Raw genomic sequence first — 20,003 nt, 5'->3', positions numbered from 1 at the left:
ATTATTCCCAGAGATTAGCTCTTTCAGGGACACAGCTTGACAACAATCTCTAAAAGGTAAAACTTGCATCAATGAGATTAGAACAAATCTCAAGCAACTAATCAATTCAGTATGTTCCAGTGTTCCTAACATTCACGCATCCCTCTCACATGACATTCACTCAGTCATCACTCTGCTAATGTCCAATTCTAAGCTTCAATTTGGATTTTGCTTTTACACATTTTTTTTGCCCTTCTTGGTAAAAGTAGAATTCTTTATTGACAACATGTTAGGCACAATTCAGAAGAAGCAAAGAGGTTCCCTGTTGGGTCCATGAACCAGCTGCATACAGCAGTTCAAGCTTCTTTGTTACCATAAGGGAAAGTGTGCCTGCTAAGAAGAATGGGAAGCTTTTGTAGTATTGAGGCATTTACTAACTTTTGGAAGGAGGCATGAGCCACAGTTACTGTTGAAAACAAGTATACAAAATTTGTGAGGAAGCATAATTTCAATTAAAGAATTAAATAGCTCTAATATAGATCTTGAATTAAATCTTCGTAAATGGCAAGGAAAAAAAAAAAAAGCATTCTCAAAGCTTTATCTCACAGTAATACTCTTCTTTTTCCCACACTAGTTGTAAGAAAAAAAAAATCCAGGAAAAAAAAATTGCAAATAATTGAGGGAAATGTTGATACTGGAAGCTAGAATTCTAACACATACTGTGCATAAAACTCTCATCTTCCTGAAGGTGTGACAAACAAAAGCTTCAGACACATTGGTACTTCACAGCATGCTGTGACAAGTTTTATTGTCTTGACCCAATTCATTTAATTACTGTGAATTACATTAAATTGACAAAAAAAATCTCCTAACAGCAGTCATAAAATAATGACTTTTCAAATAGGAAAGTAATTCACCCCTTGTGCAGCTCCACTAACTTGTCGCAAGGTTCCACAAGGAAAGAAGCAGTCCATCATTACCATTGAATTGTTACCACTGTACTGACATTAAAAAAAAAAAAAAGACTTAATTCTTTATCAAGAGTTTGCAGTATGAAACCAGTTGCAGTAAGGCTAAACCTTGTGATACCAGCTTTATGTCAATTATAAGAAGAAGCTAGTACCAATATACAATAATTGGCAACAAATTCACAGGTGAAGAAGGAAAAGTAACCCATGAAAGGTATTACAATAAAAGACCTTCTGAAGATCTTTGCATAACCACAGTTTCTTCCTTACTCCAGAGTATCAAAGTCTGGAATAAGCCACAAGGACCAAGTGAGAAAATTGGACCGTGTAATGTAGTGTCAGGAACAGGTAGAGAAGTTGAGACTTTCACTTACAGTACTTGTGCAGAGCCCAACATACAAAAGGTGACAGAACTGATCGGTGAGGAGGCTAAGAAAACACTGGAGCAGTTAGAGGGGAAAGATATTTAAGCACCACCAGACAAGAAAGTTTGGTGCATTTTGGACTAGGAAGTTGGTGCAGATAAAGCCACATTGAGTGGAATTCAACAATCCAGTTTGGCACAAGGTTAATACCTTAGAACATCAGGGTTTTGGTAGGAGCATCAAATATATACACTCCACAGAATATAAAATTAATAACCAAAAAAAGTTCAAACTATAAAATGCATAGAGAAATAAGCAACGTCTCAGAAATTGTTTTAATTATAGATTCATGCATCTTAGCTTTCAACCAATAAATGGTAATACCAGAAGAAGCCCAGTGCTACAGACTTAACTAGTGTGTATTACACAGGACTATCATAATAGCACTTATCGCATGGGAGCAAAGGTCTGAAGGTAATGGCCTTAAGTTAGGAAAATAGGTATTAACTCCCAAAAACTACTAGTGGTATACCATTGAGATATATTTGATAAGCCAACTAGATATCCTTAGAGAACACTTAACATTAGTTCAACACTTACTGTGCAGTCATATAGTAAAATCATTTATAAAGCTCTACTGAAAGCTTATGAGACATCTTGCCTTCGGAAGTTTACTCAGAACAAGGTATCTTTGAAGAAGTCATTGTAACTAGAAACAAGTAATAGGTGAGTTCTTCCTCAATTCAAATTGTAGCGTGAATTCCTATTCCAGGTATATGTATAATCAAAGAGTGGCTGATTTCAACTAAGTAGTACAGTGGCATATCTAAGGTCAGAATGAGATTCATAGCATCTTACAACGTAACTCATGGCTAACTACATGTTAAGAATATTGCTTTGCAAATTTTGGTTCCAATCTTGATCGGTCTGGGATCCCCACCTTTGGAGACAAGCCAAAGCTGCCAAACCCTTGCAAGATTGGGCCTAAATCCCGTATTGTTAACTAAAATAGCTACTGAAACTAAAAGAAAATATAACTTGTGCGCTACAGCTGTGCAGAACCACAGTAATTTTCAAACCCTTTCATTTCACAGATGTGCAGCATGGCTCTAACCCATGAGCATTTATGACTGATGCATCTGCATGAAGCTTCTCATGAATGTTGCAAGCTTCTGAACATCTTCCACAGTCACTGCATTATATAAAGAGGCACGGATTCCTCCCACAGATCTGAATTGAAAAAGAGAGAAAAAATAGAAGGGTTTTGTATATGCTAAAAAAAAATAAAAAAATATGTGAATAGCATTCACAGATATTTACATTTATCCCTACCCCAACAGGATAGTATTCATTTTACATGACTAAGAGGCAACATTTAAAGTCAAGGCAAGCATGCAATCTACAGAAACTCAGTATTTATTAGCTACTTACAGTTCCAACACTGTAGATTTACAATATATATAAAAAAAAGAAATCTAACTTTTTAAATCCCACAAACACCAGTGTAGCACAGGAAAGAACTCTTGCAGCCCAGGGGATTAACCATGTAATGGAGGCTTTACACAATGACAGAATCTGATCAAGTGTCACCTTCTTAGGCACTTGAACAGAGACAAGACATATTAATCAAACCGGAGAAGAAGACAGAATTAAGTGAGTCCCATCACACCTAAGCCATAGTTGAATCACCAGCAGTTTCTGATTACAGTCTCCAGACCGCTATTCCCAGTGCTCTCAAACCAATATGAGGTACAGCTTGTAAGCAGAAAGCTGGTAAGTCAATACACAATACCTCCTGCTTTATCACTGTAATAAGATTTTATTCTGCATAGCAAAGGGATTTGTCTCAGTCTAGTACTTACCTATGTCCTTTCAGGGATAACATGTTAAGTTCCACAGCTTTCTCAAGGAACTTCTTTTCCAGGGCTTCATCGCCCTTGATATTGCCAATGCGAAAGGGGACATTCATTCTGCTTCGGTTCTTCTTCTCCACTGGACATCTGGAGAAGTTGCAAAATGTAATAGTTTTTGGTTTTTGCTAAATTTACATTTTCAGCTATACATAACTTCAGAAAGCAAGTATTTTTTACCTGCTGAGCATCAAAGCCACCATTCCATAATGAAAGTGACTGTTAATTTCTGTGAAAGAAAGCAACCTGCCTTTTTCAATCAAGTATAATTAGAGTAATAGTAAGCGGAAGTCTAATTAACCCTGACATACCTAAAATTGCCCCTAATGAACATGCAGAAGGCCAGTGAATCGAACAACCTAAGAAAAGTAAATAAACTAAAACTCGCAACCTCATTCGGGACAGTCTCAGTTGCATTCCCTAGGATAGCTGAGATTACTTACAGTGAACTTTGACTAAAGCTCAAACATTTTCTGTTCTCCACCTTCAAAGACTGACAATTGAGCTTGACCAAGCTAAACAAGAGTAAAGCACATACAAAAACGTAGTAAATTTCCATTAACATTAGGGACTTTTGTTAGTGGTTTCAGTCCCCACTCTACATCAGTCTTAAAGTATTATTAAGAATCAGGAACATATCTCAGGGAGAAAAGAGATGTCTAGAAAAAAAATAATCTTGAATTACACGCATGGCCACAACATCTAGGACAAGCATCACAGCTCTAATTCCTTAAAATTCCTGTTAGTCCAAACTAGAAAATTTAAGATCTATTGAAAGCATAATTTCTATTCAATTACTTTGTGAAAGCAAGAATAGGGCTGAGGTGGGAGGTTGGCAGGGAAGCATTTAAATATTTTTCTTTAGTGCTTCTGGTTACAAAGGAAACATGAAGTCTTCACATCTCCCCCCAAGGGTGTGATGTAAATTCTTGCAGGGATTTGTTAGGAATTAGTTTTTTTCCCAAAAACCAGCATGTGATCTCTATCATTATTCTATTTGACAAAGGATGGTTGAGGGTTTTATTTGTTTGTGGCAGGAATTGTTTTTTGAGTTCTCGCCTAGTTCCTTTCTACTGATGTTTTCATGATGAAGAAGAAACTGAACATAATATCTACATTTGCAAATTTTCTACTTCAGCCATAACCAGGAAAACTCTTTGAAAAGGCCTATGCTTGTAAGTGCTCTCGCATTTGAAGAACTGTAGCTATGCTATAGTAACTGGTTCTCCTTAAAGAAGCATTAGGCAATCCAACATAACTCAGTGCATGTTGTTAGTGCACAGATTTTAGAAAGCAACAAACTGCCTATGGCACACAGAGCTTCACAGAAGAAGTCTCCATCCAGCCAAAGGCTTGTGACACTGATTACCCAGTGAAGCATGCCCCGGATTAGGAGGTACATTACGGCTGGGAAGGCAGCTTCAGATAAGACTGGATTTTTTTAATTGTATTGATGACTAAAACAACTTAAACTGCATTGCTTAGTAAGATGCATACAGATCAGTTAGTGAAGTTTGCTTTGTTTTCTCAATTGCCTGTTTACCATCCTATTTGCATTGCATTTCCCCACTCAGCTTTACAGGACCACTTGCCAAAAACAAGGATTTCTTATTTGCCATAAAATGTTTTCTCGAGGCTTGATTTGCCCATTGAGGTTTATGGAAAAGCCCTCAGGATTTCAATATAGCAGGATCACAATCCTGATCATTACAATGCCAAAGGCAAAGCTGTTCTCATTAACTAAATGGATAAGCAGAACACATTGAATATTATAACGAAACTAGCTCCTTGCCGATTAAGGTTGCAGCCAATTCAGATTTAAAATCCAAATCTAATTTCCCTATCCTAACTTTGACTCTAAAACTAATCAGATCCCAAATCTTTTGACATTATTCTGAAGGGAAAGGAAAACATTTTGTAGTCTCAGTCATCTACTAGTTTTTAAACTTGGTGCGCATTAAACTAATTATTCCCTATCACAAAAATCAGCTTTTAGCTACAGATACTTTGGGTCCCGTAAGCAAAATACATACAACCATATGTAAAAATCAGAGGGTTAAACCTGCTTTGAAAAAACATCAGAAATATCTGAAACTAAAACATTCTTTATGTACAGTTTATGTTTTGAATACAGCTAGGTTTGATCTTCCCCCTGCTATCTCTGGAATTGTTTCATAGTTTAGCACAATTAACTGATAAAGATGCTCTGATCGACAGAGAAAAAGCAAAGCTTTGACTACTGAAGAGATGGTAAGAAAGGATATGATGCAGAATTCCTCTGAGTAACTTTTTACAAGCCAGATCTCTTTTTTTGGCCTATATTTCCTCAAAGAGATTCAGTAAGCATACTAAGTAGGAGGTGTTACAACCTGCTTTTAGTACAGGCTTCTCCTAGGCTCTCACATTTTGTAAGTGTTTCTCAACTTATCATCTGTGCAGATAACTGGAAATAATGTTCTATCAGACTGAAACTCATCCTTGGATAGTTATCAAGTGAATGCTCTGCACAAATAATCCCTCTAGGATTTCACGATTCCTCAAAATTTCTTCATATTGAAAAAGTATTTACTTTTCAGTTTCCATACTTTTAAAAGTATGCTGCATATAGACTCAAAGTTATTAATGTGTTTGGCTGTACAAATGTTGAAAGCAAATACAGCAACTTACACATAGAATCCATTAGATTTGTCTATGATATCATAAATCATTCGTGATTTGATTAAACTAAGTTTATCCATGGCTGCAGCTCCACCATTATTCTTTATCCATTCCAGTACCAGCCCCATGATGTAGATACTGCAACGAAAGAAAACGTTTTAGTCAGACTTAAAAACAAAACAAACAACAACCAAAAAAAACCACGGTACTCTTTAACAGTCCACAAAATGTTTCAGCAGTATAATGTTATGTTTGATTTTAAGTTGCTTGTTAAGATGATTAACAACTCAGTCTGAAGTACATTCAAAAATATGACATTTCTAAGCAGAAATGCTTTATTTGGACCCAGATGAAGTATCCTGAAATTCAAACGCTACACAAATCTATTGTACCAAACCTAACGCTACGAACAACAGAAGTACAAGTCCTGCTGGTTTCCCTTAGCCCTGCACAGCTCCCAAGGATATCCCAGACATTTTTCACAAACCACCAGTATATTTATCTCACAACTGCCTCTCAGTCTGGAGTTAGCACTAAAGTTGGTGGTATAAAGCCTGCAAAGCTGCTCCAGAAATGATGTAGGGGGTGAATCTCAAATGTATGTTCACTAATAATGCCAGAAATCTAATCACATTCACAAACATTAAGAATAAAACCTATAATCCCATTTCTGTCTGAAAAGATCTTTTTCCCTCATGAACAGTGATGTTTGGTGAAACAAACAATGAATGTATTACATTTAATTATTCATTACCATTCAACTTTAAACAGAGACCTGGAAGCATACTGAAATCACATGTCTAGGGACCAAGTATTTCAATGCCAGTTACTCACTGCAACATAAAAAAAATCCCCAAGGCCTTTTGCCTTTGTGCTTTTGCTACAAAACTCAGCCTGCTCAAGTTCAGGCATTTCCCACGACTACAACACTTTGCATAATGAACTGTTCACAAGTTTTTAAGGCACATTTCCAACAGGTTTGTTTTTATTAATCCCTTCATTACAGATTCCAAGGGAGTACTCGGAAAGTGTTACCCTACAAGTTTCCCTTAACACCAACCTAGCAGGAGGGTTTTTTTTTGTTTTGTTTTTGTTTTTTTAATTTCTCCAGGGATGTCAGTCTCAAATCTTTGAAGACTTCAGAAAGACTTCAGAAGTGAGGTTACAGACTGTGTGTTATAGATAGAAAGCACCTTACAGATTTGAGAGGACAATCCTGCCACATTTATGACAGCAGACTGCCAACAACTGCAGTGCGAAGGATTTAAGTGAAGTACAGCCTACACCCTTGACAACTATACAAGGCCACATTCATCTCTTGCTCTCATTTCCTCAAGCGAAACTTCTTAGACAAGTAAGGTTTTAAGAAGTCAGCCCTGGAGTCATCCACAAAAGCAATCCAGCCAGCTGAAACCTTTCATCTGTCTCCCATGTCAGTAAAAAATAATGGTCTTGGAGCAACTTTAAATGCAAAATAAACCCTTGTAGCTTGAAAATTAGATTTTTATAGCAAATTCATTGTTAATTTTAGCAAAGTAGATTAAGGTCAAAAAGTCAAGCTCTCTAACACCAAGAGGTTAAAGCCATTAGCATCACCTTAATTTAATTTAACACCCTGCTGAAGTAGCTTTTACAAATTCTGTTAGTATTTCCTGCCTGTTTGCCAGCAAACCATTAGAGAGTGCAAGGAAAAGAGGAGAGAAAAAAGTTAAGAAGCTTTGCCAGTTCCTTACAAAAACTGGAACAGGCATTAAGAACCAAGCCAAACAGACGTGCACCCTGCCAACAACTCAGTCTGTTACATTTTGGATTCTGGAGTACACTCCACTGTGGGTCTGTAGCACAGAGTGAAATCTGGCAAGGCAGTGATTAGAAAGAAAATTGTTAGAACAACCTTTATTTTCAGTTTCCTTGGTTTCCCACTATCCTATTAAAGTTCCTAACATACTGGGTTACAGCTAAAGCAGCAATTTCTTTTTAGACATTACTTACAGTGGTTAAAATAAAATTAAACTGCAGAATTTAATTTTTGTTTTGTTTTTCAAACCAGAGAAGCATCAGCGTTCCAGGGCTGAGATTAAGTAGAACTCTGTGGTGGTTTTTTTTTTGTTTTTTTTTTTTTTAAATGAAAATAGCTTTGTACTTGGAAGACATGAATGGCTGGATTTAAAACCTGGCATGTGCAAGTACAGAGCATCCAAAACAGTGTGTGTGACTTGGCAGTCAGGAAAATAATCAGTCATGAAATAGAGGCTTTATCAATCGCTGTAAAAAGAAAAAAAAAAGCATGCACACTGCCCATGTAACAAACCTACATGCAGGAAGACAAACATCTGGTAACACCAAGGTTAATTCCTCTCTTAAATATAAGCCTTAATGATATTGGGTGTATTCAGCCAGTAGGGCAGTCTCTGAATGGCTGCAAGAGCACCTCATTACAGCAATACTTCATAGTGTTCATGCTGCTTTGGAGAACTCCAGTTGTGCATCAAAGTCTGAAATGACTATATGGGCACAGAATTTACTGTTGCTGGTTTTTTTTTTGTTGTTGTTTTTTTTTTTTTATAAATTAAGATAACTGTGTCTATGCCTTTGCAATAATTCACACTATAGTGCGAATCAGCAGATTCAGAAATACAATAAGTACCACTTAAAATTCTACTGAATTTAAGTAAGTGAATTATTAAGGTATATCCTATGTGCAGGTATCATTTCATTTCATGCTGACACGGTGCATTTGACATCTGCTGGACAACATTAGGCATCTAACCTTTGCAAATTCTGGCCTGTATGAGAAAGGCTCAAAGAGATGAGCTTAAATTGCTCCAGTATGCAATTACATTATCTCTAATCAACAGGAAATTCTATCTTTGACAGTAAAACCAATTATTTTTGAAATATTGCAAAAAAAATAAATAAATCTGGGAAAAGGTGGTATTTGGTTTAAGATTTTATTCTTTTTTTCAAATAACTGTTTTAGCAGGCATTGCATTAGTATAAAAATACTCTAAAACTCATTAAATTAAATAGTTTAGAACAGCCTTATTAAGAAGCAGTAGAAACCAATGGCTCAATGCCTAAACATTCCAGTAACGAAACACCATTTGACTAGCTATTGACTATCTGACTACCCTAATTTTTTAAAAAAACAAGCTGCAGTCTGTTTTGCTTCGTGCATACATGAAATCATCAGGTACATGTCAATTTTGTGATCTTAACTGCTAGCAGTCAATATAGCTTGACCCATTTTATTTCTGAATGCCAAGTCAAGAATTGGTGTGATATCTGAAGAAATACGGGAAGTTTTAGCAGACAACAAGGTAAAGCAATGAGTAAAACACCTTTTAAAAAAAAACTTATGTTCTCTAGTTTCATTTCAAAATCCACAGTAGTGAGTGATGTATCTAGAGCAAGAAATACTCAAAAAATATAAAATATTACAAGATTGTGTTTTTAAAACATTAGAACCTTTAATAATGATAGTGTCGTTTATTATTTTCTATCAAAGAAAGTAGAGAAGGATACTGAGGTTCAAGTGCTGAGAGCAGTCTCTCAGGAAGAAATTAAATCTGTTATGAGCATTCAAGCAACAAGGTTAAAATGCTAAGTTATCTATTTGCAATGATAGAATCATCAGCACTGTACTTGACTAAAGGTGGATTCATTTAAGTCTGAGAACTACATACTGAAACTTCTACAATGGAATTACGATACATAGTACTTACTTCTAAAAATATTATATTCCTTATGGCCAATTCCACAGGGCAACAAAGCCTACTACAATTAATTCAGATGTTTTCACAGGAATCATGTGAAACACTCCAACGTATCAGTTGCATGAAGGCAAGCAGTACCCACTTCTGAAACTTTTTTTGACAAGCACAGCAGATGGCAGTGCAGTAGCTTTCTGAATAATGGATATTAAAAAGCAGGGTAAGTTACCTGTAGCATGGTGGAGTGTTATACAAAGAGCCATTCGCTGCTTGTGTTTTGTAATCCAGTACTACCGGGCATTCCTTCAGTGCAAATCCCAGCAAGTCCTCACGTACTATTACAACAGTAACTCCAGCACAGCCAACATTCTTCTGAGCACCAGCAAAAATCACACCAAACTAACAGAAAGAAGAAAAGAAGGAATTGAACTAATGAGATCACTAGGTGATCTTATAACTGAATAACATACTTTATACATATCTTTATACAAAAAGTGTACAACTTTATACAAAAAGTGTACAACTTAACAATGGAACAGCTTGGAGAATGTGTCAAAAATGAGCAAGTCAGAGTTAAAAAATAGGCTAGAAGTTCTAATTTCAAAACCCACTCACAGCTATAATTGTGATCTCATATGTCAGAACCATGTATCTTCATTCAACTGACAAAGACCACATTTAACGAGCTTTCCAATAATTTGTTGAATGTTTACTTCATGTTTACAAAATGTTACAAATGTTTAGTCAAGAATAATTCTCAAAGCAAACTGTCCTATTTCACCCTACTCCAAGCAAATTTACTGAAAAGAAGTTAAGAGACAGCAATATTTTCAACCTATCAGGTATTTCAGAAGAGGGATCATATAACCCACCTGTTCAAAGAGAAGCAGATCAGGGAAAAACAAGATGAATTTATTAAGACTCTCCCCCTCCCATTAGCCCCCCTTTTTCCCCCCTCAAACTGTACAGTACCTTGGAAACATCCACGGGTCTTGACAGGAAATTTGATGACATATCACAAACCAAAACTGCACCTTTGACATCTGGTACAAAGTCAAACTCCACACCATGAACTGTTTCATTAGCACAGTAATAGACATAAGATGCATCTGGATTGAGATTCCAAGTGCTTGGGTCTGGAATGTCTAAGCGAGACAAAATGAAAAACAAAGGTCACTAAAGACATGTAATTTTCCTGGCACGCTGTTTTACTTTAACACTGGACTTTCCAGTGCAGACCTGGAATGAGTTTGCAGCATAAAGTAAAAATTATCTTATTAACACAAAGATACAGTGTACCTGCAAAGAAAATACACCCACACATTCCCAAAGTTTTGTAGTAAGCCATCATTAGGCTTGCAGGCACCCATCTGATTTTCAGTCCTTTCTCCTCAAGGGATTTTCATCAGGTTTGCAATCACAGATGAGAAACTACAGCCCTAGAGGTCTAAAACTGAATCTCAGATTCTGGATCTGAGAGTCCTCTACTTGCCTTTGGAACAACTGCAGCATTCAAATTCTCACCGATAATGTTGTCTAAAACTGTTTCTATGCATCCCCAGAAGCATTTTCAGTCTGGTCCAAGCTGAACATATGGTTACCTAACTCCTATTTAAGCCCTGAAAGGGATTTATAAAACAAAGATTTGAATCTGTCAACAAGCAATTTACAGGCATGCCCTGACAGCACAGCACAGGTTTTGCATAAAACAAATGGTTGTTCCTCCTTTCTCCACACCTCCAAAACATTAGGAGAAATGCTGCTATTGCCTCTGCTATTATTTACTCTCCCCTTACTTATAGCTGCCAAATGGTCAATATAACCACCAGTAATGGGAAGCTGTAGGTGCAACGAATTCCTGTGCCTCCGACGATACAAGCTCATCTTCCAGGTTAATACATTAAATTGCAATTTGGGCACAAACTCATTTGGAAGATATTCTTTGCCTTTCCAGTTGCCACTCTTCCCAGTTCAAATGCTATAACCTGGACCATAAGGAAGAAAAATGAGGACAAACTAGCAGAAGTAGAAACCAGAACTCAACTATCCCTGCTCCAAGAATTATTTATTTATAACTAGTCACTACGTAGAGTATACATATAAAGTGTCCTTGAAACAGGTTTTCTCACAAGAATTCCCCAACACCTCAGTTACAGTTAACCTTTCTCTTTCTCCTAAACAGTGGTCTTTCAAATTATGTCATGTCCAGTAACAAGCTTCAAGAGAAGGAGTTGGATATGCATCTCCTGCTCCAGAACCAACCATCTGTTATGACACACGATCAGGAGATGAGTTTTGCAAACTCTTGGAAGACTAACTGAATGCGTATCACCCATCTCCAGGACCAACAAGATAAAGAATCCAGGCATGCTTCTAAATTTCAAAGTAATCTCATTACCAAATGTATCTGAAACTGAACAACATAAACAATATCTTTGCAAATAGCTTAAACACCGAGTTAAAACATAACTAAAAAAAGCCTGTGTAATTTCCTTATCAATACATATTTCCTTCTTACCACTCACGTTCTGGGTTCTGCTCAACTTAGCTTCAAAATTCTTCTCTCCTGGAGACCATTAAGCTATCTAACAGGTCTTCCAGTCATGAACATGCGGCAGACAGTTTTTTCTGAGTGTTGGTCAGTCAACTGTTTAACTTGTTAACATTCAATAACTCCGTAGCTGAGACAGGCCAGTTTTTAGAGCAATTCAGAAAGGTAAGCATTCATGTGGACAGATGTAATCATCAACTTACTTGTGTAGGTTGATAGCTTCGGATGAACAATATTCACTTTGGCATACTTCTCTGCTTCTTTAGCTGCTTTTGCTGACCAAGCTCCAGTAACCACATAATCCGCATGTCTTCCCTCCTTTAAGCCAATAAGGTTAAGTGGGACTGCACTGAACTGACCAGATCCACCTCCTTGGAGGAAAATAACTTTGTAGTTTTCTGGTATATTTCTGCATGCAAGAAACATAACATTTATTTTATTTCCCAAAGACAAAGGATGCATACTCCTTGCTATTATACATCTGACTGCAACCATACAGAGGAAAAATACTGCCATCTGACTGCAACAATACAGAAGAAGAATTCAGAAGACACCTTTTGGAGAGGTTAATCTAAACGCTGTTAACTTCCCTCTGCACTGACATTGAGTATTAACTCAAGGAATAGTGCTATATATTGAATTGATAAGTTTTCTAGAAACAAGCAAGCTTTGTCTCACACAGCTACAAATAAATAGTTGTGTAGCTCTTCTATCATAGTACACACAAATTTGAACATCATTCCAGCAGAATTAGCTCAGCTGAAATACTGTCTGTTGCTAACTTTCTGAGTTTCCTGAATTCTGAGCTAGTTTCACACCAAGGTTCTTGAAGCAGAATTCAGCTTTGAGAGCCTTAAAATTTTGCAAGTGCAACTGCATAGTAAGTTGTACATGTGGAGCAAGTGCCACGAGGAGCGATTTATACCATCACAAAAATTAGTTGTTCAAATTACTTATGAAAGCTCTGCTGTCAATAATTATAGTTTTGACTAAGAGTCAAGCCTTCATATAAAAGAGCCGTGATTTTAAACTACTATGAGAACTATACATTAATTCTGATGCATTAATTTTAATACATGATATAAATACCTGTATTTTAAAGTTTTTTAAATGTGTCACATTACAGATACGAAAACGGCCCCATACCAGTCATCCTAAAACACATCCATATATCTGTTAATACAATCAGTTAAGTAATGAGTGCGTAGAACACTTCTATGCAATCAGAACAGTTTTCTGCTATTTCCACTTCTTAAGAAAGTTGCTGCACTACATGAATTCCATGAAGATGAAACAAATTAAGTTACTGAGTCGGCTTATAGCAGTCACGTGAAAAGGATCTTAACCTAATAAAAACCCTTTGCTACATTCAAATAAATCAGCATCAGACAAAGGAAGACCAATGTCCTCTCCAATATTAGATGTAGTATCTAAACATAAAAAGTGCTTTCAAGGACAGTTCTCTACATGTTATAGTTGCACTAATAATAACCAAACTAAAAATAAAAAGGAAATAATTCACTTACAGCAATTCACGCAAGAGATTTTCAGCTGTATTTAAAATTTTTGTGAAATCTGCAGTTCGATGGCTCATTTCTTTAGTGGGGAAAAAAAAAAAAAGAGCATGAAACAAAATGCTAATAAATGAATGCGATTTTAAAAGTTGTGTTAAGCTTTAAAGATTTTACACTCACAGACCCCAAATATCCAAAGGCTCCCATTTCCAGGTCCAACTCCTAGTTCTGTTGAGCCTTCCTAAATACCCAGCCTTACACCTCCTGTCTTGTCCAGATCCATGCAAATACAGTCAATTCACATTTGTCACTCACATGACCCTACTACCCCCAGGAACAAACAAGGGGTGTATCTAAGTGAAGAAAAATATTCCCTAGAAAAGTGCAAGTTTCCTTACTCTAAAAATGTTCTTTGTTATTACTTTACTCTGTACTTGCTTCAGCAGCACAGGGGGAATGTTTTGTTCTTTTACTTTAAAACAGCTTCATTTTGCAGTAATCCTAATTAGAAGTTAAGACTACTGAATATTAATTTCTTTTATTAAACCATAGTCTTTCTTCCCTTTGAAAGAGTGAACAATTTAAACATGAATCCCCATGCTGCAGAGACTGCTGCATGTTCTACTTTTAGCAACAAAACAGTTTCACAGGGCTAGTAAAATGCTGGGCATGTTTGTGCATATTTTTTTCCGCAACTGGGGATGAAAAATGAGTCAGTTATGTAAATTGCATATAATACAACTCCTCATTATGGTAGGACTGCATTGACTTACTAATGGGAAGGATGCTTAACATCAAATACATCTGAAGTGTTGCCACACAGTATGCAAAATACTGTACCTAGATACATATAAACATATGCATATAAGTGTGTAGTATGTGTAGACCCACATAAACAAATTTTATGTTATTTCATGTAAACAAAAAGCCAAGCAACTCCCTAAAGATCCGAAAGCACTAATGTTTTACTTATGATTAGTTACTTTTGTCTCTATTCCTTTGTGTTGGATTACTAAACAGCTGTCTGTGTATCATTTTATGATACTCTGGATGAATGGTAAGCAAAGAAAAGAGCGGTTTGAAATATTCTCTGGATATATGTTACCAGAAATAAGGTATTGCAAAATAAAAAGAGGTATTCAGCAGAAATATCGAGATCAAAAGCTATTATTGAGAAGTTTAGTTAAGCATCTACACTTTGAAAGACATACAGAATTTTTAAAGCCTTACCAAGAACACTAATGCCAAGGCCTTTGTAGTCCACCAGTTCTTTCTGTGCTGCCAGCAGTACCTAACAAAACAAATAAACAAAAAAATCCACAAATAAATTAAGGGAATTATCCACTATCTGAAATATTTGATGCATCATACGCATACCAACTGCTCCATAATGTAATAACCTGACACTTCTCAAGTTAAATTAACAGAATAGACATTATATAATTTAATTGCATCTGAAGGCTTGTCTTAAAAAAAAAATAAATAATAATTTAAACCCATGCTTTTTGTGGAAACTCTGCATTTCAAGTTATTATTTCAATAACTACTTTTCCAGATCACTTCAGAATGACTTTTAAGAGTTGGATTGAACTCCCTATCTCTTACAGAAGGCTTAATATTTGCACGTGTACTTTTACTACTCAAGGATCTTATTTTTCTCCCATGTTATTTCACTTGACTGCTACAAATAGGCAAAGTGAGGTATTAAGGGAAACATCTAATGAGAGCATGTGGATGCCTCATGCTGACGCAATAGTACGAGGCCTGGTTTCATAGAATGACGTCCCTCACTGTCTGAAGATGTCTTCTCTGTTACTGGAAGAAAAGAATGAAACATAGTTCTGGGTTAACTAAAATAGACAGGTTGTGCCTAGGAGCCTTGGCTTGATGATCTGTTTCTTCAGCATTTCACGTTTCTTTCTTCCCCTGCAGCTCTCACGCATCAACCAAGCGGAATTAGATTCTACCCATCAGTTTTGTTTCTTTTGATTTCAGTGAATGCCTCTATTAGAAACAAAACTTTCTTAGCCCCTACTAAAAGGAGTAGAAGATGGAGTCCAGTGGAAAAGCCTCCAAAACAAAGGCTGTACGCACGCATCGTCTGATCTGCCAAGAAACCACATGCTTCGCGTAGCTGTAGGAGCAAGCAAGCTACCTTGCTGACAGGGTCTGTGCGGGGCTTGTCAGCTGGAACAGCTGGTCGACAGCAGCTCAACCATGAACAGCTGTGCTGCTTTTTTATGTTTGAGACCATGAAATTTTAACAAGTGCATTTCATGCGCAAACACATTAATGGCAAAAAAAAAAAAAGGAGGAGGGAGGAAAAAGTCAAAAGGCACATGCAGACTGTTAGAGAGGTCTTTTTAACAGCTCGATAAAGTCAAATTCTATTAGTAACGTCATCTGACAACCTGCACGTGCCTTACAACATCTACTTATGTCCTGTAATACCCATGAAGAGCTCTGTCCACCTTCTTGCTTCGGTGCGTCTGAGCATCTCATATGCAGCACCATCTCAGAGCCAAAGTGAACCAGTCAAGGCTCAAGGCTACTGCATTTTCAAAAGGGCCAGAGGGACTAATAACACGGAGTTCCCATGTTTTAGTCCTCCAACAGTAAAAGCAGCTGTCGGGATCCTCTGGGAGAGGCTGATGGAGCAGCACCGAGGGGGAGCTCATTTCTGCTCAGCACGGCAGAGCAACAAGTGTCTTCGCAGCATGATTGCAAGGGACGCTTATGAGGGAGAAACAGGGGCAAAAAAAAAAAAAAAAAAAAAAAGCCCCTTTACAGAAATCAGTAAGAAATGAAGAAGAAAAGAGCAGCAAGTGCCCCACGGCCCCCACGCTGCCAGCCAGCCGCACAACCCAGCACAAACCGCCCCCTCCCCGCATGCAGCCGGACAGCCCATGGTGCTGATGCAACACCCCGCGGAGCTGAGCCTGCGCTGCGCTCTGATATCACCGCCTGCTCGCACGAAGACGGGACACGGAGCGGCTACGGCAGTTACCAGCCGGCGGGCACCTCACGCCTGGCGTCCCCAAAACTGACAGAGCTTGTGATAAAGGGCTGTGGCGAGATGGGACTGAGAGGAAAAAGGAAAAAAAAAAAGGAAGAAAAAGAGAGGGAAAAGAAGGAGAAAAAGGGAAGGAAAAAGGGGGAAAAGTAAAAAAAAAAAAAAAAAAAAAAAAAAAAAAAAAAAGGATAGAAAGGGGAAAAAAAAAAAAAAAGTGAAAAGCGGCGTGCAGGCAACGCCACCTGCCCCGCCACCGCGGCTGCCCCGTCCCGTCCCGTCCCGTGCCGTCCCCACTCACGGATCGCGGCAGCTTGGCCGGCCCGGCCCCGAAGTTGGCCACCTGCCGCCCGCCCTCCATGCTGCTGATGGCGCCGCCGCCCGCCGCCCGCCCGCCCGCTATAAGCGCCCCGCCGGGCGGCTCCCCGCCCGCACGCCCCGGGGGCGGGGCTGCCGCCGGCAGCGCGCCGCCGATTGGCCGCTCGCGGCAGCGCCCCGGCCGCCTATTGGCTGCGGCGCAGGGAGGCGGTGGCGGCGGCGGGATCGGCCCCGCGCACGCCCCCGCGCACGCCCCCGGCGGGGCGCGACCTGGCGAGGGGAGCCGGGGGGAGTTTAGGGGTGTGCAGAGCTGGGACCACGGAGAGTGGGGCGGGGTTACGAATTGCAGCCCGACCGGGTCGTCGAGCTAAAGGATTGTCACCACGCGCAGCTGGTTTTGCTGAAGAGATGCTGACAGGCAGCTGCTTTAGAGCAGAGATACAGCCGTTACTGTAGTGAAGCTAACTTAAGGAAAAAACATCAAATTTTAAGAAAAAACAAAACATTAAATTCACATTCAGGAACCAGCGCCCTCCGTAGTTGTAAAGAACCGCCCCACGCCTCAGGGGCGTTGAAGACTTGGCACATCTTTGCAAAAAACATCAGGGCACTCCGAAAGTACAGCTTAGGCCACAACACGCAGGACAAGTAAATTACTCCTAATTATGCAAATTAGTCTACCTAAATAGACCCCTCCGGGGAAACGCTCAGTAACAACACAGATGAGGCTATAATGGAATTGTTTTTGCTGGAGTCTGGCAGAAGCCGGCTGCAGAGACGTGTGCGCTTTGTACGCGCTGTTCCTGTGGCTAAGAGCAGAGTGCCTGCGTCTGCCCGCAGCCGGCTTTGAACCCGAGCTCACTGGGGAAAAAGGTGTCCTCAGTGCGAAGCGATGACAGAAGCACTCAGAAGTAGCGCAGGGTGGTGGCTCAGGTGGCTGGAGAAGCTGGGCCCCTGCTATGCAAAGTGCTTTGATGTCCAAACAGGATCAGTTTTGAGCATTACCTGTGTGGCATAAACCAAAAAAGGCAACTTAAAACTTCGGAACTGAATGTCTTACAAACCTCTGGCACAAATTGCTAGGACACAAAAAAAACAAAACTAGGCAAGCTGATGCAGGTATCAGCTCAGAGCATTAAACAGCAGGGGATGAAGTATCAGACATTGTCGTTTTTCTCTCCAGGACAGAGAGGGTCCCATCTTGACCAGCAAGGTCAAAGTAGCAGATCCTACGAGATCAGAAGACAACTTTGCTGGAAGGCTTGCCACCCAGAGCTTTACAAAATCTATTTTTGTGTACTGACAAGACATAAATAAAATTGATGCAGATGAATAAACTTTACAGTTACCTGAACACAGAGAAGTCCATTTTATGTACACACAAGGGATTACTATGCTTTTGCAGCTGGAAACAATGGAGAGGAACAGTAAAGGTGATATCAGAGTTTGGTTTCTGTTGAATTGAAAGTTCTCCTAATTTAAAATTTTGCTACCAATGATTACTACTTATTACCTCGAAGTTCATACACTCATGTCAATTTACATAGCCATCCCATATAAAATACAAGCTTCCAAAGCCATGGCTTTCAGGAACAATTTAGGCTTCCACTATTTGACAGAGAACTTGACCCTGACACAGATCCCTCCAGATGGATCTGAATTTGTATAATTAACAAACCTGAAGCCATTGAGTGCTATATTAACTATAAGGCATAACTGGAAAAAATAAAACACAAGTCAGAGAATGAGCACTGGAGCTCCAAAGTTTTCAGTGAACTTCTGTTGAGTTCATCATCACTTTGTGTCACGCTGGATAGAAAAACCTTCATTGAGTACTGCTGGAAAAGAATTAGCTCACTCAAGGAGACCAAGAACACACAAGTACTGTCAGGTACAATGATGGACAAACTGACGTCATTACTGAAAGACAAATAAGCTGACTACACAGCAACTTGGCATCTACTTTAGGAGGCAGCTGGGATGTCTGGTCCAGCAAACGAGTGAGAAAGGCAAATTTTGATGAGGCTAAAAAGATGCAGGTAGTTCAGAAAGGTGTTATGTTGTTTTGTTTTTCAGAGATCTAGCTCCAAATACTGCAAATATGAAATGTGCAAAAAAAAAAAAAAAAAAAAAAAGCATTCCTGGGAAGCCCAAGTAAGGAGAGAAAAATGCTAGAGTTTTATAAGTAAACAGCAATGTGTTCTCTAGCAAACAGCTGGGCTATTGATTCTAGGCTTTTATGTCAAACGAACACAGACAAATACGTAAAACATTAACTAATAGCAAGAGGTTGAAACAGTCTATAGCCAAACTCAGTTGCAAGATGGTTTCATAATCACTTAAAAAGCATATGCATGAAAATATTTTAAGAATATTACTTTTCATTAAAATACTTAAATATATTTTTACATATCAATTTTTTTTTTTTTTTGAAAACTAAATCACCTTGAAACTTCTGAAGTATTAGCCTTAAAATAGTGCTTCTCCCTCAAGGCAACTGACATCCGTTATCTCTACAGACTGCAGATCCCGTGTTTTGATTGTGTATAAAGTACCCACTCCAGATTCTCACAGTAAGCCACATGACAGTTCTTCTGACAAGATGAAGAACCCTTCATGTATTTGCTTGAAAATAATAATTAATGTTTAAGTATTAATCCAATTGCAGAAATAAAGATGATGCTATATAAACTACTCGGTCAATTTTGCTTCAAATGATGACTTTTGACATAATTTATACTTTAAAAGCAAATAAATTATTTAACAGACAGAATTTATGCCACCTGTTTTTAGGCATACAATACATAAACTGTTTTAAGTTCCTGACAATCTTTAAGAGATAAGTAACAGACAGTTCCCAATCCCACACATCTGAACACTTGACATTTTAATGGTTATCCACCATTTCAGAGATCAGTTTTTGTTTTAAAAAAGGAATGCATAGCATTTCACTGCTGAGAAAACTTCAATCAATGAATCAATCAAATCAAAATTATAAGCAACGAACCGTGACTGAA

General features: G+C 38.4%; 1 protein-coding gene across 1 annotated transcript; it reads right to left on the bottom strand.

The window, feature by feature from the left end:
* Nucleotides 1–754: 754 nt before the first annotated feature.
* PSAT1 (phosphoserine aminotransferase 1) lies at nucleotides 755–17,106 on the bottom strand. The gene is made up of 9 exons (XM_068666901.1): nucleotides 16,970–17,106; nucleotides 14,889–14,949; nucleotides 13,671–13,740; nucleotides 12,348–12,553; nucleotides 10,566–10,738; nucleotides 9,823–9,992; nucleotides 5,890–6,018; nucleotides 3,175–3,312; nucleotides 755–2,542 (listed from the first exon to the last, which is right to left on the bottom strand). Exons 1-9 carry the CDS (start codon nucleotides 17,027–17,029, stop codon nucleotides 2,437–2,439), a joined length of 1,113 nt encoding a protein of 370 aa, XP_068523002.1. The 5' UTR covers nucleotides 17,030–17,106; the 3' UTR covers nucleotides 755–2,436.
* Between the last annotated feature and the right edge of the window lie 2,897 nt (nucleotides 17,107–20,003).

This window comes from Anas acuta, chromosome Z (genome assembly GCF_963932015.1).
Source record: "Anas acuta chromosome Z, bAnaAcu1.1, whole genome shotgun sequence".
NCBI lineage: Eukaryota > Metazoa > Chordata > Aves > Anseriformes > Anatidae > Anas > Anas acuta.
Note: the sequence above shows the minus strand (reverse complement) of the source record. Positions and strands in the feature narration are given on the sequence as shown.